The sequence below is a fragment of the Harpia harpyja genome, chromosome 25, assembly GCF_026419915.1.
Source record: "Harpia harpyja isolate bHarHar1 chromosome 25, bHarHar1 primary haplotype, whole genome shotgun sequence".
Lineage (NCBI taxonomy): Eukaryota > Metazoa > Chordata > Aves > Accipitriformes > Accipitridae > Harpia > Harpia harpyja.
In genome coordinates, this window is record NC_068964.1 from 216,503 (window position 1) to 242,260 (window position 25,758).

Here is a 25,758-nt window from a genome sequence, read left to right on the forward strand (position 1 = left end):
TTTTGTCACCGGTTTATTGTCACCCACGTCCCCAAGGCTGTCCCTCGTTGTCACCCACCTGTGGGAGATCCAAGAGGGGCCGAGTGACACCGAGGGGGATCCCCAAACCCCCCGGTTTCGCCCCAAAAGATGATCCACGTGTAGGAACGAAGCCCCCGGGGACAGCCACAGCTGGCTGTCCCCACAGCAGGGCTGTCCCTCGTCCTCTGCCTCCGGTTCTTACGTGGGTGGCCACGGGTGACCGCCCACGCCTTTGTGGGAGGGACATAACCCGTGTCCCCGTGTCCCCAACCCCCCCAGCGTGTCACCCCCCCCCCGCCCCCCCCAGCTGAAGAGCCAGCACAACCCTATACGAGCCCCTGGAGAATCCCCGCGGGATGGGTGCTGGGAACCCAGGCACCCAGGTGCCCCCCCCCACCCCCCCAGAGGGGACCCAAGTGTTTTGGGTGTCGTCCCCCCCCCCCAGTACCTGTCTCAGCGTCGCTCTGGTCCGGGAACTTCCCCCAGAACCTGGAGAGGGGAGGGAAGGAGGTGAGGGGGCCGGTCCCTATAGGGTGAGGTCTATAGGGGATCAGTGGGGTGGGGGGGGAGGGTCCCTATAGGGTCTGGCCTCCATGGGTGGGTCTGATCCCTATAGGATGAGGTTGTCCCTACAGGGTCGCATATAGAGAAGGGCTGCTCCCTGTAGGGTCGGGTCTATAGGAGATAAGGACTGGGGTCCCTACGGGGTCCGGTCCCTATAGAATCAGGTCTATGTGGGGTCAAATTGGTTTGGTTGCTATTGGGTCTAGCTATAGGGGGTCTGGATCCATCTATAGGGGGACTTGGTCCACCTATAGGGTCAGGTCTGTATGGGGTGGGGGGTGCGGTCCCTATAGAATCAGGTCTATATGGGGTCAAATTGGTTTGGTCCTTATTGGGTCTAGCTATAGGGGGTCTGGGTCCATCTATAGGGTCAGGTCTGTATGGGGTCGTGGGGGGGGGTACAGTCCCTATAGAATCAGGTCTATATGGGGTGGTGGTGGGGGGGGGGTGCAGTCCCTATAGAATCAGGTCTATATGGGGTCAAATTGGTTTGGTTGCTATTGGGTCTAGCTATAGGGGGTCTGGATCCATCTATAGGGTCAGGTCTGTATGGGGTGGTGGTGGGTGCAGTCCCTATAGAAGCAGGTCTATATGGGGTGGGGGGGGGTGTGCAGTCCCTATAGAATCAGGTCTATATGGGGTGGGGGGGGGGGGTGCAGTCCCTATAGAATCAGGTCTATATGGGGTGGGTGGGGGGGTACAGTCCCTATAGAATCAGGTCTATATGGGGTGGGGGGGTGGGGGGGTGCAGTCCCTATAGAATCAGGTCTATATGGGGGGGGGGTGCAGTCCCTATAGAATCAGGTCTATATGGGGTCAAATTGGTTTGGTTGCTATTGGGTTTAGCTATAGGGGGTCTGGGTCCATCTACAGGGTCAGGTCTGTATGGGGTGGTGGTGGGGGGGGTGTGCGGTCCCTATAGAATCAGGTCTATATGGGGTCAAATTGGTTTGGTTGCTATTGGGTCTAGCTATAGGGGGTCTGGATCCATCTATAGGGGGTCTGGGTCCATCTATAGGGTCAGGTCTGTATGGGGGAGTGGTGGGGGGATGCAGTCCCTATAGAATCAGGTCTATATGGGGTCAAATTGGTTTGGTTACTATTGGGTCTAGCTATAGGGGATCTGGGTCCATCTATAGGGTCAGGTCTGTATGGGGTGGTGGGGGGGTGCGGTCCCTATAGAATCAGGTCTCTATGGGGTCAAATTGGTTTGGTCCCTATTGGGTCCAGCTATAGGGGGTCTGGGCCCATCTATAGGGTCAGGTCTGTATGGGGGGGTGGGGGTGCAGTCCCTATAGAATCAGGTCTATATGGGGTCAAATTGGTTTGGTTACTATTGGGTCTAGCTATAGGGGGTCTGGGTCCATCTATAGGGTCAGGTCTGTATGGGGTGGTGGGGGGGTGCGGTCCCTATAGAATCAGGTCTCTATGAGGTCAAATTGGTTTGGTCCCTATTGGGTCCGTCTATAGGGGGCCTGGCCCCTATAAGGGCTGTAGGGGCTGGCGTATACCGGGGGGCACCAAGGGGTGTCCCCGGCCGTAGGTCACCCCGTTGCTCTGCCCTCGGCCCCGGGGCCGGCACACGGAGCAGTGCCGCCTGGCGGGGGCGGGGAGGGGGCCCTATACGGACTCTATAGACATCTGCTATAGCCCCCCCACGTCCCCAACAGGCCTATACCCCCTCCATGCACCCCTACGCCCCACCAACACAATCCTACACCCCTCGCACGTAGCCCCACATACCTCTACATCCCCCATACCTCCCACCCCCCCATACTCCTCTATAGGCACCCCCATCCCCCTATATCCCCCCCATTCTCATACCCGCCATGTACCACTATACCCCCCCATACCCCTATATTCCTCCCCATACCCCCCACCCCCTATACCCCCCCGTACTCCCCACATACCCTTATGTACCCCATACCACCTATACACTCCCATGCACCCCCAAATCCCCCACACGCCCCTCCAGACACCCCTATACCCCTCCACATACCTCCTATACCCCCCAGACACCTCTATATCCCCCGTATGTCCCATATACCCCCATATAACCCTCCAGACGCCCTCATAACCCCCATATGCCCTATATACCCCCCAGACAACCCCTATCCCCCCCATATGTCCCATATATCCCTCCAAACAACCCCCATACCCCCCCCATGCCCCTATATATGCCCCATATACCCATTCAGGCACCCCCATACCCCTATATATCCCTCTAAGCACCCCTACACCCTCCCATACGCCTATATACCCCTCTACCTCCTCCAGATACCCCTATATACCCCCTATATACCCTCCAGCTACCCCTATAGAACCCCCGCCCGCCTCCCCCTCACCCGCCCCTGCCTGCGCCCATCATGGCCGCCGCCGCGCGGCCTTCTGGGAACGCCCCCTCCTCCCTCTCTGCGCGCAGCCGCCGCCTCCGATTGGCTGCCAGCCGCGCGCGCCCGCGGCGATTGGCGGGAAGCGGCGGTGGGTGGGAGCTGGCAGGAGAGGGAGGAGGCGGGCGCGGGGCTGGTGGGAAGGGGGCGGGGACTGGCGGCGGGGCGGGGCTGAGGGGAAAGGGGGCGTGGCTTGAGAAAGGGGCGGGGCCCTGCGCGGCTCCAGAGGGCAGGGGGCGGTAATAAGCGTTAATAAGGGGGGGCAGCCCCAAAATTGGGGGAATAACCCCTAATAACGGGGTAAGAATGGCTGATAATGGGAATAATAGAGAATAATCCCAAATAAAAGGGGAAATAACGCCTAATAATGGGGTAATAATCACTAATAATGGGGGATAGCCCCTAATATTGGGGGGGCATGGGGGAGTAACCCCTAATAATGGGTTAAGAACCGCTAATAAAAGGGAATAATGGGGGAATGACCCCAAATATAGGGGGAAAATCGGGGAGAAACCCCTAATAATAAAGTTATAACTGCTAATAATGGGGAATAGCCCCTAATAAATAGGGGATTAATCCCTAATAATGGGGTAATAATGGCTAATAATGGGGAAAAATGGGGGAATAGCCCCAAATAATGGGGGGAAAATAGGTGATATTGGAGGAATAACCCCTAATAATGGTGATTAATGGGGAACTAGTCCCCGAAATTTGGAGATAAAGGGGAAATAGATCCTAATAATGTGGAATAATAGGGAATAGTGGGGGAATAGGCACTAACAGAGAAAAATAATGGGAAAATAACCCTTAATAATGAGGAATTGCACCTAATTATGGGGAATAATGGGGAGTAACAGTCAGTGATAAGGTAATAGGAGGGAAATAATGGGGCAATAACCCCTAATAATGGGTAATACCGGTTAACAATGAGGAATAATGGGGGACTTTCCCCTAATTAAGGGAGGCGTCAGGCCTGATAATGAAAAATAAACTACTAATGGTGGGGAACAATGGTGAAAATGGGGAATTAATGGGTAATAATGGGGATGTAATCCTTAATAATGGGGAAATAATGCCTAATAATGGGGAAATAACGGCTAATAATGGGAAATAGTGGCTCATAATGGGATGTAGTGGCTAATAATGGGGAAATAATGGGTAATAGTGCCTAATAATGGGGAACTAATGGCTAATAATGGGAACTAATGGCTAATAATGGGTAAATAATGGTTAATAATGGGAAGTAGTGGCTAATAATGGGGGGAAACTGCTAATAATGGGGAAATAATTGTTAATAATGGGAAATAGCTATTATAATGGGGAAATAGCTGCTAATAATGGGGAAATCACAGCAAATAATTGCAAATAATGGCTAATAATTTTGAAATAATGGCTAATAATTCAGAAATAACTGCTAATACTGGGAAATAGTGGCTAATAATGGGGAAATAACAGCTGATAATCATGAAATAATGGCTAATAATGGGGAAATAGTGGCTAATAATGGGAAAACCCACCACAAATAGTTGGGAAATAAGCTCTCCTTCTGGGAGAATGACTCTTAATGATGGAATTCGGCCCCGGACGCCTGGGTGTCCCCCCCCCTCCCCAGCTGTTCCCCCCCCAAACAGCTGCTGCCCCCCCATCCCCAGCTGTTGGGGGGCAGCTGGCAGGACCACGTGGGGACCCAGGCGTCTGGGGAAAAGGGGGGGGCAATCCCCCCCAATATTTTTAGACCCTGAGACATGCAGTCACTGCCCAACCATGCGGGGAGGGGGGGGGGGGCCAAATATGGCGAGTGGTGGCATGTCTGTCCATCCACCCCACCCCCCCCACCTTGGGGTGCCCCCCACCCCAGGGTGGTGCCCTGGCACCCACTGCTGGGAGCATCCCCCCCCCCCAGGGCACATCCTAGGAGGCCCCGAAAGGGAGTTTTGGGGGGTCCCCCAAGAAGGGGGTTTCGAGGGGGCCCCAAAAGGGAGTTTCAGGGGGGCTCCTCAAAAAAAAAGTGGTTTCAAGGGGCCCCCAAAAGGGAGTTTCAAGGGGGACCCCAAAAAGGAGTTTTCAGGGGGCTCCAAAAGGGAGTTTGGGGGGGCTCCTCCAAAAAAGAAGGCAGTTTCAAGGGGGTCCCAATGGGGAGTTTTGAGGAGGACCCCAGAAAGCAGTTTCCAGGGGCCTCCAGGATAGGGGGTTTTTGAGGGGTCCAGAAAAAGGGGGTTTTGAGGGTCCCCCAAAAAGGGGTTTCAAGGGAGCTCCAAAAGGGAGTTTTGGGTGGGAACCCCTCAAATGTGGTTTCGAGGGAACCCCAAAAGGGAGTTTTGAGGGGACATCAAAAGGGATTTTCCAGGCGGAGCCCCAAAGGGAGTTTCAAGGGGACCCCAAAAGGGAGTTTCGGGGGGCCCCTCAAAAACGCCACAGTTTCAAGGGGTCCCAAAAAGGGCAATTTTCGGGATTCCTTAAAAAAAAACAGGTTTGAGGGTCCCCCCAAAAGGCTGTTTCAAGCATCCCCCAAAAAAGCAGCTTTGAGGGGCCCCAAAAAGGGAGTTTCGAGCCCCCCGCCCAAAAGACAGTTTCGAGGAGCCCCAAAAGGGGGGTTTGAGGAGTTCCCCAAAGAAAGGGGACTTTGAGAGGCCCCAAAAGGGGGTTTTGAGGGGTCCAGAAAAAGGGAGTTTTGAGGCCCCCCCCCAAAAAAGGCAGTTTCGAGGGGCCCCAAAAGGGGGTTTTGAGGGGTCCAGAAAAAGGGAGTTTTGAGGGCCCCCCCCCCAAAAAAGGCAGTTTCGAGGGGCCCCAGAAGGGGGTTTTGAGGGGTCCAGGAAAAGGGAGTTTTGAGGGCCCCACCCCCAAAAGGGGATTTTGAAGGGTCCTCCCCCCAAAAGGTGGTTTTGAGGGGCCCCAAAAGAGGGTTTCGAGGGGTCCCCCAAAAAACTTTGGGGTCCAAAAAAGACAGTTTCGAGGCTCCCCCCCCCCAAATGATGTGTCGTTTGGGAGGGAGGCCCTTCTGGGGGGCTTCCAGCCCCCTCCCCGTTGTTTTGGGGGGGCATTTGGGGGGGGGCACCCCCCCAGGTAACAAAGGGCTTCCTACCCATAGAGGACCCAGGCGTTCAGGGTTTGCCCCCCCCCCCCCCCAAGGGAACCCAGGCGTCCGAGCTCCCAAGTCCCCCTGGTGCCCCCCCCCGTGTCCCCCCCCCCCAAAAAGGAGGGGGAGGAGAAGGAGGAGGAGGGGGGGGGAAGGGGAGAGGACCCAGGCGTCCGGGAGGCTGCAGCGAGGAGGCGAGAAGGAACCCGGTGGGCATCGGGGGGGGGCAAAAATAGGGAGGCTGGGGGTATTGGGGGGCATTTGGGGGCACTTGGGGGGGGATTGGGGGGGATTGGGGGCACTTGAGGGGTGTTGTGGGGGAGTTGGGGGCCACTTGGGAGAGATTGGGGGGGACTTGGGGGTGTTGGGGGGCACTTGGGGGCACCTAAGGGGGGGATTTGAGGGGCGTATGGGGGGGGTGGGGGGGATTTGGGGGGTGACTTGGGATATTTGGGGGCACTGGATGGGTGTTGGGTGTGAATTGGGGGGAGAGTTGGGGGGCACTTGGGCAGGATTGGGGGGCACTTAGGGGGATTTGGGGGAGTATGGGGGGATTGGGGGGGTTTGGGGGGATTTGGGGGATTTGGGGGCACTTGAGGGGTGTTGGGGTGGAGTTGGGGGGGATTGGGGGGCACTTGGGGGTGTTGGGGGGCATTTGGGGGTCCTTAGGGGGGGATTTGGGGGGGTATGGAGAAGTTGGGGGGGATTTGGAGGGTGACTTGGGGGATGTGGGGGCACTTTAGGGGTGTTGGAGTGAATTGGGGGGGAGTTGGGGGGCATTTGGGGGCACCTAGGGAGGGATTTGGGGGGTGTATTGAGGGGGTTGGGGAGGATTTAGGGGGTGACTTGGGGGGGATTGGGGGGCATTTGGGGGTGTTGGGGGACATTTGGGGGCACCTGGGGGGGATTTGAGGGGTGTATGGGGGGGTTGGGGGGGATTTGGGGGCATTTGAGGGGTGTTGGGGGGAGGAGTTGGGGGTATTGGGGGCATTTATGAGGTATTGGGGGGGCATTTGGGGGGATTGGGGGGCACTTGGGGGGATTTGGGGTACGGGGGGATTTGAGGGGCACTTGGAGCTGTTGGGGGGCATTTGGGGGGGATTGGGGGCATTTAGGAGGTATTTCGGGGGGCACTTGGGGGGCCCTTGAGGGGGTATTAGGGGCACTTAGGGGGAGCTGGGGGGGGATTTGGGGGGGGCCTGGAGCAGCACGCGATGCCCACAGAGGCATCAGCCCTGTAGGATCTCCCTCCAGCTTCCCCTAGAGCAGCACCTATAGGATCTATAGGTGACCCCTTTACCTGCCCTGTGGCACTAGAGGGACCTATAGGGAGGAGCCCCGTATACGGCCCTATAGCCCCATATACCGACCCTCGTAGAACTCACCGCCGCCCTATAGGCTCCTGCCGTATCACCCCATATAGCACACGGTAGACCTATGGGGCACCTATAGGTCTAGGGGCACCTATAGACCTGGAGTGTTAAACCCTGGAGCCTCTCTTCTCCTCATACATACAGCGTTGAACCCTATGGCCTCTATACGCACGGGGCGGTATAGGCAGGGGGCACCTATATGGCACCTTAAATACCCCATAACCCCCCGCTCTTCACATCCCTATGGCCCCGTGGATGTACACAGCACCTATACAGTGCCATCACATGGGACTGTATAGGTTTATGTATAATATAGGGGAACCCTATATGTCCCTTTATCCACAGCCCTCTCTATACATATATATATGTGCCATACGTGGCGCCAGGTAGACTGCATCATATACAATGTATAGAGGTGTATACGTGAAGCTATATGTGCACGCATGCACGTATACACGCATTCAAAAGGCAGGCGTATAGGAATATAATGGGTTTCCCGGTATATATGTACACATATGGACATGGGTATGGCGTGTAGTTCTACATAGTTAGGTGGATGTATGTGTGTATATGGATATAGATGGTAAACACATATGTGCGTGGCTGTATATGTACATATATGCATATATGCATGTAAATATATAGGTGTACATACAGTTATGTGTATTATATATAATATATATGCATATATGCGTGTATATATGTGTGTAAATATATGTGCACATATAGTTATGTGTATTATATATACGTGCATATATGCGTGTAAATATATATGTGCACATATAGTTGTGTGTATTATATATAAATATATGTGCATATATGCATGTAAACATATAGATGCACATATAGTTATGTGTATTATATATGTATGTGCACATATATAAGTGTATACATATACAAACACACATGACTATGCATGTATATGGGCACCTACATCTAACATACATACATATATACACATCTGTGATGTGCACATCCAGTTAATCCACAAACATATACACGCTTACAGCTAATGTATAGTGGACTGCTTAATGCATGTGAGTACATATGTGTCTATATAAGCATGTATATGGGGTGCGTATCTATGTAATCCGGTGGACATATGTGTATATATATGTATTTACATATATATTCACGTATATACACGTGTGTGTGTGTGTGTAGATGTGTAAATGTATGTGTAGGTGAACATATATGTGTGCTTGTATGTATGTATATGTCAATATATACATATAAGTGCATACTGCATACATGTCTAAGTCCACAGATGCGTATAGGTGACTCTATATGGACGTATATAAGCGCGCACACATGTGTAGTGCTATATGGGTGTGGTATAGGGGTATATATGCATATACACACTATATATGTTTCTACACATACACGTATGTTCAGATCAGGGTATATACACTTGTGTCCACGCACATGTATGCACTGCACACACGTGCACACAGAGCTGGGCATCTATAGGGCCAAGTTCTATAGGTGCTCCCATAGGTGCCACCCGTGGGACCCCAGGGAGGAGTCAGGGCCTGATCCTGCCCCGGAGCGGCCCCCAGGTGTGTGTCATGGCGTGTCATGGCGTGTCATGGCGTGTCATGGTGTGTTGAGGCATGTCACGGCGTGTTGGGAGCGTGTCGAGGCGTATCATGGTGTGTCATGGAGTGTCATGGCATGTTGGGGGTGTGTCAGGGCGTGTTGAGGCATGTCATTGCATGTCCTTGCATGTTGTTGCGTGTCTTGGGGTCATATGTTATTGCGTGTTGTGTGTATTGTCTGTTATTGCATTTCATTGCGCGTCATTGCATGTCACTGCATGTTGCATGTTTTGGGGTTACGGGTTATTGCGTGTTGGGATTGTGCGTCATTGCGTTTCGTTACATGTTATTGCGTGTTCTTGTGTTGTGTGGTGTTGTCTGTCATTGCATGTTGCATGTCATTGCATGTTGTGTGTTATTGCATGTTACATGCTATTGCATGTTATTGCGTGTTATTGCGTGTTGTGTGTTATTCCATGTTGTTACATGTTATTGCATTTTATCACATGTTGCGATGTGTTGTGTGTTGTTACGTGTTATCACATGTTGTTATGTGTTATTGTGTGTTGTTACATTTCATCACATGTTATCATGTGTTGTTACATGTTATTGTGCGTTGTAACGTGTTATCACACGTTATCACGTGTTGTTATGTGTTATTGCGTGTTGTTACAAGCGATCGCATGTTGCGTTATCGTGCATTGTTACGTGTTACCACATGTCATCACACATTATCGCATGTTATCACGTGTTGTTACGTGTTATCGCATGTTATCGCATGTTGTTACATGTTACCATGTGTTGCGTGTCCCGGTCGCGCTCCGTGGCGTGTCCCGTGCTGGGGTGACACCGGGGTGGTCCCCGACGCCGGGGTCCCCTCTGGGTTCGGGGGGGGGGACACCAGCCCGGGGGGGTCCCAGGCGTCCAGGCCCCGCCCCCCCCAGCTGCTGTTTCCCATCAGGCTGCAGCAGCTGGGGGGGGGGGCACATTCCAGCAATGCATTGTGGGAGCAGCTGCTGGGATGGGGCCCTCCCAGTCCTCCCAGTTCCCCCAGTTCCCCTCCCAGTGCCCCTAGTCCCTTCCCCAGTGCTCCCAGTTGCTCTCCCAGTCCTCCCAGTTCCCTCCAAGTCCCCATCCCAGTCCTCCCAGTGCCCCCAGTCCCTATCCCAGTGCTCCCAGTTCCCCTCCCAGTCCTCCCAATTCCATCCCAGTCCCCATCCCAATCCTCCCAGTGCTCCCAGTCCCTCTCCCAATGCCTCCCAGTGCCCCCAGCTGCCCTCACAGTGCCTCCCAGTGAGTCCCAGTTCACCTCCCAGTCCTCCCAGTTTCCTCCCAGTCCCCACCCCCCTCCTCCCAGTGCCCCCAGTCCCCCTCCCAGTGCCCCCAGTCCCCCTCCCAGTGCCCCCAGTCCCCATCCCAGTGCTCCCAGTGCCTCCCAATGACTCCCAGTGTCCCCTCACTGTCCCCAGGTGCGGTGACTGGGGGGGGCCGGGGCCACCATGGGGGTCCTCCCCCTGCCCCTCCCCCTCCTGCTGCTGGCCGCGGGGACCCAGGCGTCCGGGCTGCAGCTCGATGGGCACCTCGACCTGGGTGAGACCCTATGGGATCCATAGGGGCCATGGGAGCCTCTGGGTCCCCTATGGGGTCTATAGGGCTCCTATGGGGCGGGAGAGCTATAGGGGGTGGGTAGGGGCCCCGTGGGGCTGTGGGTGCCCTATAGCGGCTCTATGGGGTGGGAGGGCTCTATAGGGGCTGTATAGGGGCTGCGTAGGGGGTCTGCAGGGCAGGAGGCTGGTGCCCCTGCCGTGAGCCCCGTGTATCCCTCCTCCATGTCCCCCCCGTGTCTCAGTGTCCCCCCGTGTCCCCAATGTCCCCCACATCCCCATTTCTCCCTGTGTCCCCCACATCACCCCATGTCCCTATGTCCCCCAGTGTCCCCCGTGTCCCCAACGTCCCCCATGTCCCCCAGTGTCCCCCGTGTCCCCAACATCCCCCATGTCCCCCAGTGTCCCCAGTGTCCCCCATGTCCCCAACGTCCCCCAGTGTCCCCAGTGTCCCCCGTGTCCCCAACGTCCCCCTTGTCCCCCAGTGTCCCCAGTGTCCCCCGTGTCCCCAACGTCCCCCAGTGTCCCCAGTGTCCCCCGTGTCCCCAACGTCCCCCATGTCCCCCAGGCAGGTGCCGCTTTGCCCTGGGCATGGAGGACGGCTCCATCCCCGACAGCCGCCTCTCGGCCTCCAGCGCCTGGTCTGACTCCACCGCCGCCCGCCACGGCCGGTGAGCCCAGTACGCACCAGTATACACCAGTACACACCAGTATGGCCCAGTATTCCCCCTTCCCCCCTGCCCAACATCCCCTCCCAGGGCCCCCCAGTGTCCCCACCCCAGAGCCACCGCTGTCCGCTGTGGCCAAGGTGTCCCAGTATGGCCCAGTGTGTCCCCCAACACTGTCCTGTGCCATCCAGGGTCCCCTGGGTGTCCCCATGTCCCCTGGATGTCCCTGTAACCTCAGGTGTCCCCATGCCCGGGGGTGTCCCAAGTCCCTCTGTCCTCCTGGGTGTCCCCACGTCCCCGGGTGTCCCCATGTCCCCGGGTGTCCCCACAATGTCCTTGTGTTCCTCCAGGTATCCCCAGGATGTCCCCATTTGCTGAGTATCCCCATGTTCCCCAGGTGTCCCCATGTCCCCTGGGTGTCCCCATGATGTCCCCATGTCCTCTGAGTGTCCCCATGTCCCTTGGGTGTCCCCTGGTGTCCCTAACATGTCCCCATGTCCCGTGGGTGTCCCTATGTTCCCAGGTGTCCCCATATCCCTGAGTGTCCCCATGATGTCCCCATGTCCTTCTAGCATCCCCATGCACCCTGGGTGTCCCTGTGTCCCTGGGTGTCCCTAGGATGTCCCCATGTCCTCTGGGTGTTCCCAGGTGCCCCCACATCCCCACAACGTCCCCATCCTGGGCCACAGAGATGGTGACAGCACCTAGTGCCCCCAGGCACCCCCACATTCCCGGTGTCCCCAGGATGTCCCCCTGTCCCCCAGGCTGGGTCGCAGCGATGGGGATGGTGCCTGGTGTCCCGCGGGTCCCGTCTTCCCAGAGGAAGAGGAGTTCCTGGAGGTGGACCTAGGTCGGCTGCACGTGGTGACACTGGTGGGGACACAGGGACGTCACGCCGGTGGCCATGGCAGGGAGTTTGCCCGTGCCTACCGGCTGCGCTACAGCCGTGACCGGCACCGCTGGCTGCGCTGGCGCGACCGATGGGGCGCTGAGGTGACCGGGGACCTTGGGGACATCTTGGGGACCTTGGGGATGTTGGGGTGCTGAGGTGACCGGGGACCTTGAGGACATCTCGGGAATGTTGGGGTGCTGAGATGACCGGGGACCTTGAGGATATCTCGGGAATGTTGGGGTGCTGAGATGACCGGGGACCTTGGGGACATCTTGGGGACCTTGGAGATGTTGGGGTGCTGAGGTGACTGGGGACCTTGGGGACATCTTGGAGATATTGGGGTGCTGAGATGACCAGGGACTTTGGGGACATCTTGGGGATGTTGGAGATGTTGGGGTGCCAAGGTGCCTAAGGACCTTGAGGACACCTTGGAGGCGTTGGGGTGCCAAGTTGACTGGGAATCGTGGGGACATCTTGGGGATGTTGGGGTGCTGAGGTGACTGGGGACCTTGGGGGGATCTTGGGGACCTTGGACGGTGGTGGGATCCCTGGAGATCCCTAGGGATCCCGGGGCTCATGGGGGGACAGGGATCCCATGGAGTCACCGGGGAGGTCCCCGGCGGTGGGACCTGTGTCCCCGGGGATCCCAGCAGATCCCGGTGACGCAGGTGATCGGGGGTAACGAGGACCCCGAGGGGGTGGTGCTGAAGGACCTGGCACCCCCCCCCGTGGCGCGGGCGTTGCGGGTCTACCCCCGGGCCCCCCGTGCCATGAGTGTCTGCCTGCGCCTGGAGCTCTACGGCTGTCCGTGGGAGGGTGAGTGCCACCTTGTCACCCCCTTGTCACCTCCCTGTCACCCTGCGTCACCTCCATCCCACCCCACCACCCCTCAGTGCCACCCCATTTCAAACCCCAGGGGTGTCCCCAGGGTGGTGGTCCTCCATCCCCATGTCCCCCACTCAACCCCGTGGTGGCCCCATGGTGACGTGTCCCCTGTCCCCAGCCGGGCTCCTGTCCTACACGGCGCCACGGGGACAGGTGATGGCCCTCGACCCGGCGCCTGTTGTCCTCAACGACTCCACCTACGACGGATACAGCGTTGGCCCGTGAGTACCCCGATGTCTCCAACTGTCACCTGCCCCAACCAGTCCCAAGAGCTCCCAAATTGGCCCCAAACCATCCCCAAATGTACCCAAACTGTCCCCAGACTGTCCCTGGACCTCCCTAGCTGTCCCCAGTGGTCCTCAAACTGTCCCCAGGTGTCCGCAGCCAGCCTTGGCCATCTCCAAGTGTCCCCAAACCATCCCCAAGTGCCCCCAGACTGTTCCTGAACCTCCCCAGGTGTCCCCAGGTGTCCCCAGGTGTGCCCAGGTGTCCCCAAGTGTCCCCAAATGGCCCTTGGCCATCCCCCGCTGTCCCAAAAATCTCCAGACAGGCTCCGACTGTCCCCAGATTGTCCCCAGTCATCCACCACTGCCCCTAGATGACCCCAAAGTGTCCCCAGATGGTCAACCACTGGCTCAAAACAGCTCCAACTGTTCCCTGCTGTCCCCAACTGTCCCCAACTAGCCCAAACTATCCCCAGATTGTCACCCGTTGGCCCCAAACAGTCACCCGCTGTCCCAAAAGAGCCTCAGACTGTTCCCAGATTGTCCCATCTGGCCCCAGTTTTCCCCAATGTCCCCAAAACAGCCTCAATTGCCCCTAAATTGTGCTCTAGGTCCCATGGGGGGGGTCCCAGCTGGGTGGGACCGAGGGACACAAGCATCTGGGTGTCACCCACAGCCCCAGGCTGCCCCACGGGGGGTTCCCAGGTGGGTGGGATGGGGGGACCAAGGTGTCGGGGTGTCCCCCGTCCCACCCAGGCTGCAGTTTGGGGGGCTGGGCCAGTTGGCGGACGGGGTGCTGGGACTGGACGACTTCGTGCGGAGCCGTGAGCGACGTCTTTGGCCGGGCTACGACTACGTGGGATGGCGTCGGCCCCCCGGCCCCCGACCCCACGTGGAGCTGGAGTTCGAGTTCGAGGGGCTCCGGACCTTCCGCGCCATGCAGGTGCCCCGCGGCATGCTGGGATAGCGGGGGGGGTATGAGGCGTGGTGGGAGGGTGGAAAAACAAGTGGCCTAGGGCATTTGGGGGGGGGGGGTAGCTGGGGAGCAGGGGATGGTGGGCAATGGGGTGCCCCAGGGGATCATGGGAGTGAGGGGGATGGGTGGCCCGGGGCATCATGGGGGTTTGGGCAAGGGGTCTGCCCCGGGAATTGTGGGATTGGTCAGCCATGGCACGGACCCATGAGGGGCCACCACGTCAACCCCACCTTAGGGTCTGGAACTTCCCACTGGGGACCCGTTGGCTTAGCCCCACCCCAGCTGCTCCAGGGCATCATGGGATGGCAGCCAACACCCCTCACCCCCCAGGTTCATTGCAACAACATGCACACGCGGGGGGTGAGCATCTTCGGGGAGGTGGAGTGCCGCTTCAAGAGGAGCCTGGCCACGGCCTGGGAGCCCACCCCGGCCACCCACAGCCTGGCCGGGGCCGTCAAGGACCCCAGCGCCCGTTCGGTCACGGTGTCCTTGGGCGGGCGCCAGGCCCGCTTCATCCAGTGTCACTTCTTCTTCACCGGGGAGTGGATGCTCTTCAGTGAGATCACCTTCCTCTCAGGTGAGTCCAGCCACCTCCAGACCTACCTGGACCTTGGCATCCTCCCCCAACGGATTGGCTCTAGGGTTGGACAGTTGGGTGATGGGGTGGTTGGTTGGGCGAAGGGGTCATTGTTTGGGTGATGGGATGGTTAGTTGGGTGATGGGGTGGTTGGTTGGGTGGTAGGGTGGTTAGATGGGTGATGGGGTTGTTGGTTGGATGATGGGGTGGTTGGTTGGATGATGGGGTGGTTGGTTGGGTGATGGGGTGGTTGGATGATGGGGTGGTTAGTTGGGTGATGGGGTGGTTGGTTGGGTGATGGGGTGGTTAGCTGGGTGTTGGGGTGGTTGGTTGGGTGATGGGGTCATTGGTTAGATGATGGGGTGGTTATTTGGGTGATGGGGTCATTGTTTGGGTGATGGGGTGGTTAGTTGGGTGATGGGGTGGTTAGTTGGGTAGTGGTGTGGTTGGTTGGGTGATGGGGTCATTGGTTAGATGATGGGGTGGTTAGTTGGGTGATGAGGTGGTTAGTTGGGTGATGGGGTCATTGCTTGGGTGATGGGGTCATTGTTTGGGTGATGGGGTGGTTGGTTGGATGATGGGGTAGTTGGTTGGGTGATGGGGTGGTTAGTTGGGTGATGGGGTGGTTGGTTGGGTGATGGGGTCATTGGTTGGATGATGGGGTCATTGGTTAGATGATGGGGTGGGTGGTTGGGTGATGGGGTGGTTAGTTGGGTGATGGGGTGGTTGGTTGGGTGATGGGCAGGTTGGCTGGGTAGCAGGGAGGTTGGCTAGTTGGATGCTGGTTGACCAGTCTAAGGGCTGGCTGTGAAATTGGTCAGTTAGCTGGTTGACTACTGAGCTGACTGAGTGGTGGGGTGGTTGGTTGGACGCAGGACTGGATTGTCAGTTGGTTAACCAGTCCAAGGGTGATCGGCTGGTTGCCTGTTGACTAGTTAGTTGGAGAATGGGGTGACACGTTAAATGTTTGAGTCATCACATGATTGGTCGGTGAGTTGGAGGACAGGTTGGCTGGCCAGTTGGTTAACTGTTTGGTTGCTTGACTAGTTGCTTGGATTAAGTCAAAGCTGGTTGAGTGATTGGTTGGTTGGGGGTCAACCACCCCGTGAGCTGGTTGGTTGGCCTGTTGGCCAATGGGAAGGCAGTTTGTTTGAGCGGGTTGATCAACGGGTTGGAAGCCCTGGCCACTGCCCCGCCCTCGTTAGCTAGCTCGTTAAAGCACCGTGGGGCTCTCTCCCCACAGACGCGGTGGAGGAGGCGGTGGGGGCCAGTGGGTGGCCCCCAGCTGCCCCCGCCGACCCCTCGGCAGGGGTCATGGCCGTCCCTGAGGATTCCTGGCATGGGGACATGGCTACCAACCTCACTACCTTGGGTAAGGCGGGGCTTAATGGGGCAGGGCTTAACAGGGTGGGAGCTGAGGGGGCGGGGCCATAACAGCAGCCTGCCAACCACCCCCCCCCCCCATGGCAGCCCCCGGGGAACCCAAGCCAGGGCAGCCAGTCGCCAAAGCTGACCACAGCCGCACGTCCATCCTGATTGGCTGCCTGGTGGCCATCATCTTGCTCCTATTGGGCGTCATCTTCCTCATCCTCTGGCGGCAGTACTGGAAGAAAATACTGGGGAAGGTAAGCGGGGTAGTGGGGTCAACTGGGAGGAACTGGGCAACCAGACATCTGGGTCCAGTGCCCAAGCTCTGGGAGGGTGGTGGGGTCAACTGGGAGGAACTGGGCACCTTGATATCTGGGTCCAGTGCCCAGGCTCCGGGAGGGCGGTGGGGTCAACTGGGAGGAACTGGGCAACCAGACATCTGAGCCCAGTGCCCAAGATCTGGGAGGGTGGTGGGGTCAACTGGGAGGAACTGGGCACCCAGACATCTGGGTCCAGTGCCCAGGCTCTGGGAGGGTGGTGGGGTCAACTGGGCACCCGGATGCTCGGGTCCATCTGAGGGTCCTGCCCACAGGCCCAGCGCCGGCCCTCAGAGGACGAGCTGCGGGTGCAGCTCTCGGTGCCAGGTGACACCATCGTCATCAACAATGCAACCGGGGTGGCACGGGGACCCCCCCGCTACGAGCGCATCCCCCCAGGCCAAGGCGAGTACCAGGAGCCGACACGGCCGCGACCGTCGCTGCCTCCGGCCCCCCCTGGACCCGGTGAGTGGAGAAGGGAGGAAGGGATGGATGGATGGATGGATGGATGGATGGATGGATGGATGGATGGAAGAAGGGATGGTGGAAGACCATAGAGGAGTGATGGATGAAGAAATGGATGGATCAAGAGATGGATTGATGGATGGATGGATGGAGACCACATGGAGATGGGTGGATGAGTGGATGGAAGAAGGGATGGTGGGAGACTGTGGAGGAGTGATGGGTGGGTGGAGGAAGGGCTGGGTGGAGGGATGGAGACATGGATGGATCAAGAGGTGGATGGATGGATGGATGGATGGAGACCACGTGGAGGTGGATGGAGACCACGTGGAGGTGGATGGAGACCACGTGGAGGTAGATGGAGACAACTTGGATGGGCGGATGAACAGAGGGATGGATGGATGCAAATTACATATGCATGAGTGGATGAATGGAGAGATGTATGGATGAAGACCGTGTGGGGAGGGATGGATGGAGAGAGACCTGGATGGATGGAGACAACGTGGGGAAGTGGGGAGGGAGGGAATGGAGACCATCACGGGGATGGAGGGAGGGAGGAGGGGGTGGATGGGCACCACGTGGAGATTGGTGAGGACCACGGGGCTGGATGGACAGACGGGTGGATGGATGGAGACCACGTGGCCACCACGGATGCCAGGGTCCATCCAACCCCCCGTCCTCCTGCACTGGGAACCCAGCCTGGGCCTGGAGGCGGGGGCAGAACCTCCTGGCCCCACCCCCTCAACTAATCCCACCCCCCCGCAGCAGCACCTCTTGCCAACCCGGCCTATCGGCTCCTGCTGGCCACCTATGCCCAGCCAATGGGAGGGCTCGCTCGGGCCCCACCTGATGGGGCTAAGCCAATCAATACAGATGGTAAGGGCAGAGGGGTGGAGGGAGAGATGGGGAGCCCTGCCTCCAAGCCCCCTTGGCCCCACCCTCAGATGTGACTGGCCCTGCCCCCTTTGAGGAAGCCCCACCCCCTTTGGGGGAAGCCCCGCCTCCTGCTGGTATAAACTTCCCCTTGTTGAAGCCCCACCCCTTCTCTGAAGCCCCACCCCTTTTCTGAAGCCCCACCTCTTCTTGCCATAGCCCCTCCTCTTTTGGCCTAGCCCTGCTGTAGCCCCACCCCCTCCTGGGTTGACTCCTCCCCTCCTGGTTTTAGCTCCTCCCCTTGTTATAGCTCCTCCTCCTCCTCTTGCCACAGCCCTGCCCCCCTTGCTGTAACCCCACCCCTTCCAGTGCCCACCCCTTTTGCTGTAGCCCCTCCCCTTTTGGTGAACCCCCACCCCTCGGAGAAGCCCCACCCCAGGTTTCTCTGTGCCCCTCCCACTCTAGCCCCGCCCCCACTGATGCCCCTCCCCCGCAGGTGTGGCAGAGCCCGAGGGCGGAGCGGGGGCCTATGCGGAGGCTGACGTCACTGGAGGCTCCGCCTATGCTGTGGCTGGCCCCTCCCCTGGCCCCGCCCCCAGCCCCGCCCTCCCCGCCTTCCCTCGCCAGCGCCTCCGCTTCCGCGAGAAGCTGGGGGAGGGGCAGTTTGGAGAGGTAAGTCCCGCCCCCTCTGTGCAAGCCCCACCCCTTGAGTGTTGACCCTGCCTCCTTGCAGCCAGCCCCACCCCCTGGAGTGAATGGCCACGCCCCCACTGCACGCTGCCACGCCCCCCTCACGCCCTGCCCTGTGTGTACAAGCTCCACCCATTTGCCTCTGCCCCACCCTCTCAAGACAGGCCCCACCCTCACATTCCTAACCCCGCCCCTTTTCCTACTGCCCCGGCTACAAGCCCCACCCCCTCCTATAAGCCCCACCCCCAACCCTATTACCCCCACCCTGGAAGTTGAAGCCACGCCCCCCACTCACGAAGCCCCGCCCCAGAGCCAAGCCCTACCCCTTCCGTCCAACCCTGCCCAGGGAAACCCAACCCCGCCCCCGGCGAGCTTAGCCCCGCCCATCGCCGAGGCCCCGCCCCCTCCCCTTCCATAGGTGCTGCTGTGTGAGGTGGAGGACCCCCAGGCCCTGCCCCCCCTCTCGCGCCCCCCCGACCTGCCCCGAGGGCGCCCCCTACTGGTCGCCGTCAAGGTCTTGCGCCCCGACGCTACCAAGAACGCCAGGTACGGGGGGGGGGGAGCGGAATGTCCCATGGGAGGTGGACGGGGGGGGGGCAGGTAGGGTGTGTGCCCCCCCCCGCAGCCCCAGGGAGGGGCACAGGCGGCTGACAGGGCGGGGCGGGGGCGTAGGCGGGACTTCCTGCAGGAGGCGCGGACCCTGGGGCGCCTGCGGGACCCCAACATCGTGCGGTTGCTGGGGGTGTGCGCAGGGGCCGGCCCCCTCTGCATCATCACCGAGTACATGGAGCACGGCGACCTCCATCAGTTCCTGGGGGGGCCTCGCGGCCCCGCCCTCAGGTAGGCCACGCCCCCTTGGGCCACGCCCCTTCCAGCCACACCTCTTCAACCCACTCCCCTTCCAGCCCCCCCTTTACCCTCCTTGGGGCCCTGCCCCTTTAAGCTCACCCCGCCGCCCTTTGGCCCCGCCCATTGCCCCACAGGCTCCGCCCCACCCGCCAGCTCCGCCCTGCCCGCAAATCACGCCCCCTCCCGTTTTGCCCCGCCTATGAGTCCCACCCCTTTCTTGCAAGCCACACCTCTCCCCTTCAACCACACCCCTTCTCTCGGCAGCCCGGCCCCACGTGTACAAGCCCCGCCCCTTCTCCTGTAGCACCACCCCTTGGCTGTAAGCCACACCCCTTGGCATTAGTCCCGCCCCCTGCCGCTTCTTCTTTACCTCTCTCCCTTTAGCCCTGCCACTTCCTGCTTAGCCCCGCCCCTTCCTCTTCAGCCCCACCCTTTCCTCTTTTGCCCCGCCCCTTCACTTTGATGACTCCCATTCACTTTAGCTCCACCCTTTCCCATTTAACACCACCCCTTCCCTTTAGCCACGCCCCTTCTTCTTCATCCCCACCACTTCCCCTTGAGCCCCGCCCCATCCTCTTCAGCCCCGCCCCTTCCTCTTCCACCGAAGGCCACCAGTGCTCCTCTCTTTCCCCAGCCCCTCCCCAACCACACCCTCCCACACCCCACCCCCTGAAGCTCCACCCCTTCAGCCCCTCTTTGACCCCACCCCTTCCTCTCCCACCCCAGGCCACCAGACCTCCTCTCTCTCCTCGGCCCCTCCCCAACCACACCCTCCCACACCCCACCCCCTGAAGCTCCGCCCCTTCAGCCCCTCTTTGACCCCACCCCTTCCTCTCCCACCCCAGGCCACCAGACCTCCTCTCTTTCCTCAGCCCCTCCCCAACCACACCCTCCCACACCCCACCCCCTGAAGCTCCACCCCTTCAGCCCCTCTTTGACCCCACCCCTTGCTCTTAAGCCCCTCCCCTTCCCCTTTGACCCCACCCCTTCCTCTCCCACCCCAGGCCACCAGATCTCCTCTCTTTCCTCAGCCCCTCCCCAACCGTGCCCTCCCACGCCCCACCCCCTGAAGCCCCACCCCCTTCTGACGCCCCGCCCCCCTCCCTCCCAGCCTGGCCACCCTACTGCACGTGGGGGCTCAGATCGCCTCGGGGATGCGGTTCCTGGCCGGTTTGAATTTCGTTCACCGCGACCTGGCCACCCGTAACTGCCTGGTGGGCGAGGGCTTCACCGTCAAGGTGGCCGATTTCGGCATGAGCCGGCACCTCTACGCCGCCGATTATTACCGCGTCCGGGGGCGGGCCCTGCTGCCCATCCGGTGGATGGCCTGGGAGTGCATCCTTATGGTGAGCCGGGGAGGGGAGGGGCTAAAAAAGGGGGTGGGGCTAAAGGGGAGGGCGGGGCGGAAGGGCAGGGCAGCGAGGGGCAGAGTTAAGGGGATTTGGGTAGAATGGGGCGGAGGTAAGGGGGAATTGGGGGGATTTGGGGACGTTTGAGGGAATTTGGGCAGAGTTAAGGGGATTTTGGGGGTGCTTGAGGGGCATTGGGGCAGAGTTAAGGGGATTTGGGGGGCGTTTGGGGGATTTGGGCAGAGTTAAGGGGATTTTGGGGGTGTTTGAGATGGATTGGGGCAGACTTAAGGGGATTTGGGGGCCGTTTGGGGGATTTGGGCAGAGTTAAGGGGATTTTGGGGGCGTTTGAGGGGGATTGGGGCAGAGTTAAGGGGATTTGGGGGGGATTTGGGCAGAGTTGGACAAGTTAAGTGGTTTGGGGACATTTGGGGGGAATTTGGGCAGAGTTAAGGGGATTGGGAGGGATTGGGAGAGTTAAGGGGATTTGGGGGCGTTTGAGGGGGATTTGGGCAGAGTTGGGTGGAGTTAAGTGGTTTGGGGACATTTGGGGGAATTTGGACAGAGTTAAGGGGATTTTGGGGGTGTTTGAGGGGCATTGGGGCAGAGTTAAGGGGATTTGGGGGGCGTTTGGGGGATTTGGGCAGAGTTAAGGGGATTTTGGGGGTGTTTGAGGGGGATTGGGGCAGAGTTAAGGGGATTTGGGGGGCGTTTGGGGGATTTGGGCAGAGTTAAGGGGATTTTGGGGGTGTTTGAGGGGGATTGGGGCAGAGTTAAGGGGATTTAGGGGGCGTTTGAGGGGGATGGGGCAGAGGTGGGTGGAGTTAAGGGGATTTGGGGGGAATTTGGGCAGAGTTAAGGGGATGTGGGGGCGTTTGAGGGGATTGGGGCAGAGTTAAGGGGATTTGGGGGGGATTCGGGCAGAGTTGGACAGAGTTAAGTGGTTTGGGGACATTTGGGGGGAATTTGGGCAGAGTTAAGGGGATTTGGGGGCATTTGAGGGGAATTTGTGCAGAGTTGGGTGGAGTTAAGTGGTTTGGGGACATTTGGGGGAATTTGGGTAGAGTTAAGGGGATTTTGGGGGTGTTTGAGGGGCATTGGGGCAGAGTTAAGGGGATTTGGGGGGCGTTTGGGGGATTTGGGCAGAGTTAAGGGGATTTTGGGGGTGTTTGAGGGGGATTGGGGCAGAGGTGGGTGGAGTTAAGGGGATTTGGGGGGGATTTGGGCAGAGTTGGGTGGAGTTAAGTAGTTTGAGGACGTTAAGGGGAATTTCAGCAGAGTTAAGGGGATTTGGGGGCATTTGAGGGGAATTTGGGCAGAGTTAAGGGGATTTGGGGATATTTGGGGGGAATTTGGGCAGAGTTAAGGGGATTTGGGGGGCATCTGAGGGGGAATTGGGCAGAGTTGGGTGGAGTTAAGTAGTTTGGGGACATTTGGAGGAATTTCGGCAGAGTTAAGGGGATTTTGGGGCATTTGAGGGGAATTTGGGCAGAGTTAAGGGGATTTGGGGGATGTTTGAGGGGGATTTGGGCAGAGTTAAGGGGATTTGGGGGCGTTTGAGGAGGATTGTGCCGAGTTGGGCCGAGTTAAGGGGATTTGGGCTGCAGCACAGGGATAGGTTGGCTGGGGGTAGGCGGGGCCTGCATGGGTGTGTCCATAGGGGTCGTGTCCATGCTAGTCCCCGCCCCCATGCAGGGGACCTTCACGCCAGCCAGTGATGCCTGGGCTTTTGGGGTGACGCTGTGGGAGGTGCTGACACGGTGCCGCGAGCAGCCCTACGGGCGCCTGAGCGACGAGCAGGTCATCGCCAACGCCGGGCACCACTTCCGTGCCCAGGGCCGCCAGGTGGGCACTGGGAGGCACTGGGAGGGACTGGGAGGGGGCTGAGTGGCACTGGGAGGGACTGAGAGGCAGTTGGGGGCACTGGGAGGGGGCTGAGGAGGTACTGGGAGGCACTGGGAGGGGACTGGGGGCATGCTGGGGTTGCTGGGAGGCACCAGGGAGCACTGGGAGGGAACTGGGAGGCACTGGGAGGGGCCTGGGTGGCACTGGGAGGGACTGGGAGGCAGTTGGGGGCACTGGGAGTGGGCTGGGGAGGTACTGGGAGGCACTGGAAGAGGACTGGGGGCATGCTGGGGTTGCTGGGAGGCACCAGGGAGCACTGGGAAGGAACTGGAAGGCACTGGGAGGGGCCTGGGGGGTTGCTGGGGTCAGTAGGAGGCACTTGGAGGACACTGAGGGGGACTTGGGGGGACTGGGAGGACATTGAGAGGGGACTGGGGAGTACTGGGAGGGACTGGGAGGGAACTGGGGGCATGCTGGGGTTGCTGGAAGGCACTGGAGAGCACCTGGAGGGACTGGGAAGACACTGAGGGGGACTTGGGGTTACTGGGAGGGGACTGGAAGTACTGGGAGGGGACTGGAAGTACTGGGAGGGACTGTGAGGACCCTGGGTGTCCCCAGGAGAACCTGCTGTGCCCCTCTAGGTGCCCCCATGCTACTCCCAGTTACACCCAGTACTCCCAGTTACTCCCATTGCTCCCAGCTGCCCCCAGTGCTCCCAGTTCCCCTGTGACCCCTGTGACCCCCCCAGGAGTACCTGCCGTGCCCCCCGGGCTGCCCGGCAGCGCTGCACGGGGTGATGCTGCGCTGCTGGTCCCGCGACGCCGCCGACCGCCCGTCCTTCGGCCTCCTGCACCGGCTGCTGCGCGACCACACTGTCCTCGCCTGAGCCTCCTCCTCACCATCCTCTTCCTCACCATCAGCATCCTTCATCCCTCCTTCGGCCTCCCTCTTCATCCTCCTCCTTCTCATCGGCAGCATCCTTCATCCCTCCTCCTTCATCTCTCCTTCATCTTCCTTCACCTGCTTTATCGTCCTCATCATCATCCTCCTCCTCCTTCATCCTTCCTTCATCCTCCTCCTCCTCTGTCATCCGCCTCTTCCTTCATCCTCCTTCTCGTGCTTCATTCACCTTATAGCCCTCCTTCTCCCTCCTTCAGCCTTCATCTTCCTCCTCCCACCTCCTTCTCCCTCCTTCAGCCTTCATCTTCCTCCTCCCACCTCCTTCTCCCTCCTTCAGCCTTCATCTTCCTCCTCCTCTTCTACCTCCTTCTCCCTCCTTCAGCCTGTCTTCCTCCTCCTCTTCCACCTCCTTCTTTGTCTTCCTCATCCTCATTCTTCCTCCTCCTTCATCTTCCTCCTCCTTCTTCTCTTCCACCTCCTTCTCCTTCATCTTCTTCATCATCCTCCTCCTTCATCTTCCTCCTCACCCAACACTGGAAGCACCCAACACTACTGACACGGGACCCCCCCGACCCCTGGGACCCCCCCCCCCCCCAGATCTCTGGGTGCCCCCCGGATACCTGGGACCACCCCGAATACCTGGGTCCCCCCCCCCGGACCCATCTCCACTCAACACCCTCATTCCTCATTAGTGGGGGGCTAATTAGCCACGGTGGCAGCGGGGGAGGGGCAGGGGCCGCGGCGGGGGAGGGGCTGTAAATATTTGGTGCCGAAACGGAGATTTTTACACTAATATATAGAAGTTTTTGGGGTTGTTTGTGTCTGTCTCAGCTGTGTGAGGGTGTCCGGACCCCTGGGTCCCGTCTGTGGGTGCCCGGACACGTGGATCCCCTCGTGGGGTGCCCGGACACCTGGGTCCCCCCTTTGGGTGCCCAGACACCTGGATCCCGTCATGGGGTGCCCGGATACCTGGATTCCCCCCCCCTTGGGTGCCTGGACACCTGGATCCCCCCCTTGGGTGCCCGGACACCTGGATCCCCCTGTGGGGTGCCCGGACATGTGGGTCCCCCCCTTGGGTGCCCGGACACCTGGATCCCCTCGTGGGGTGCCCGGATACCTGGATCCCCCCCCTTGGGTGCCCGGACACCTGGATCCCCTCGTGGGGTGCCCGGATACCTGGATCCCCCCCCTTGGGTGCCCGGACACCTGGATCCCCTTGTGGGGTGCCCGGACATGTGGGTCCCCCCCCTTGGGTACCTGGACACCTGGATCCCCTCGTGGGGTGCCCGGACACGTGGGTCCCCCCCCCCTTGGGTACCTGGACACCTGGATCCCCTCATGGGGTGCCTGGATACCTGGATCCCCCCCTTGGGTGCCCAGACACCTGGATCCCCTCGTGGGGTACCCGGATACCCGGATCCCCTCGTGGGGTGCCTGGATACCTGGATCCCCTCGTGGGGTGCCCGGACACCTGGATCCCCCCCCCTTGGGTGCCCAGACGCCTGGATCCCCTCGTGGGGTGCCCGGACACGTGGGTCCCCCCCTTGGGTACCTGGACACCTGGATCCCCTCATGGGGTGCCTGGATACCTGGATCCCCCCCTTGGGTGCCCGGATACCCGGATCCCCTCGTGGGGTGCCTGGATACCTGGATCCCCTCATGGGGTGCCCAGACACCTGGATCCCCTGGTGGGGTGCCCGGACACCTGGATCCCCCCCCTTGGGTGCCCAGACACCTGGGTCCCCTCGTGGGGTGCCCGGACGCCTGGATCCTCTCCTCGGGTGGCATCGGGGTGACCTGTGGGTTGGCGCGTGGGTGTGCAGTGAACCCAGGCGCCCGGGGCTGCCCCCACCCGTATTCTCTGACGCACAAAAAGTCCCCCCCGGGTCTGGAATGGACCCAGGCATCCGGAAAGGGAACCAGGCGTGCGGGCCGTAGGGATTTTCCTGGTTCAGTGGAGCGGGTGATTTCTGGAAAGGTTGCGAGCCGGTGACACCCGGTGTCACCCTATGTCCCCCCATAGGGTTGCCCAGATGCCTGGGTCCTTTGGGGGGGGGGGGTGCCCCTTTTTGGGGGGGGGGGGGTCCTTTTTTGGGTGGGGGGGGGGTGTCTGGCCTACAGTGGGGTCCCCACATGCCTGGGTCCTCTCTGCCCATCCCCCCTTTGGGGTGCAGAAAAGGGGAGAATGACGCAAACACCCCCCCCCCCCCCCCCATGACTCAGGGTTTAGGAACCCAGGCGTCCCAGTAGCTACCCAGCCCCCACCCTGCACTAAGTAGGGGACCCAGCACCCCCGAGGGGGGACCCAGATATATGG

General features: G+C 59.6%; 1 protein-coding gene and 2 long non-coding RNA genes across 7 annotated transcripts; 2 read left to right on the forward strand and 1 right to left on the reverse strand.

Moving 5' to 3' along the window:
* On the reverse strand, nucleotides 1-638 carry LOC128135906 (uncharacterized). Its single transcript, XR_008233229.1, has 2 exons — nucleotides 470-638; nucleotides 1-58 (listed from the first exon to the last, which is right to left on the reverse strand). It is a non-coding gene; the product is annotated as an uncharacterized LOC128135906 (long non-coding RNA).
* On the forward strand, nucleotides 619-1,109 carry LOC128135907 (uncharacterized). The gene is made up of 3 exons (XR_008233230.1): nucleotides 619-733; nucleotides 846-959; nucleotides 1,005-1,109. It is a non-coding gene; the product is annotated as an uncharacterized LOC128135907 (long non-coding RNA).
* Nucleotides 1,110-6,199: 5,090 nt separating this feature from the next.
* On the forward strand, nucleotides 6,200-24,036 carry DDR1 (discoidin domain receptor tyrosine kinase 1). Of its 5 annotated transcripts, XM_052774953.1 has the most exons (19): nucleotides 6,200-6,260; nucleotides 8,922-8,983; nucleotides 10,432-10,552; nucleotides 11,135-11,237; nucleotides 11,999-12,227; nucleotides 12,795-12,942; nucleotides 13,130-13,232; nucleotides 13,992-14,178; nucleotides 14,542-14,788; nucleotides 16,032-16,160; nucleotides 16,259-16,413; nucleotides 16,749-16,938; nucleotides 17,701-17,811; nucleotides 18,305-18,480; nucleotides 18,917-19,044; nucleotides 19,171-19,338; nucleotides 20,459-20,693; nucleotides 22,392-22,541; nucleotides 23,290-24,036. In XM_052774953.1, exons 3-19 carry the CDS (start codon nucleotides 10,462-10,464, stop codon nucleotides 23,425-23,427), a joined length of 2,688 nt encoding a protein of 895 aa, XP_052630913.1. In that variant the 5' UTR covers nucleotides 6,200-6,260; nucleotides 8,922-8,983; nucleotides 10,432-10,461; the 3' UTR covers nucleotides 23,428-24,036. The 5 variants fall into 5 exon arrangements, with proteins under 5 accessions (XP_052630913.1, XP_052630911.1, XP_052630912.1 ...); XM_052774951.1 differs by lacking the exon at nucleotides 6,200-6,260 and having other exon boundaries at nucleotides 8,613-8,983; nucleotides 11,139-11,237; nucleotides 23,290-23,430; XM_052774952.1 differs by lacking the exon at nucleotides 6,200-6,260 and having other exon boundaries at nucleotides 8,613-8,983; nucleotides 11,139-11,237; nucleotides 17,704-17,811; nucleotides 23,290-23,430.
* The last annotated feature ends 1,722 nt before the right edge of the window (nucleotides 24,037-25,758 follow it).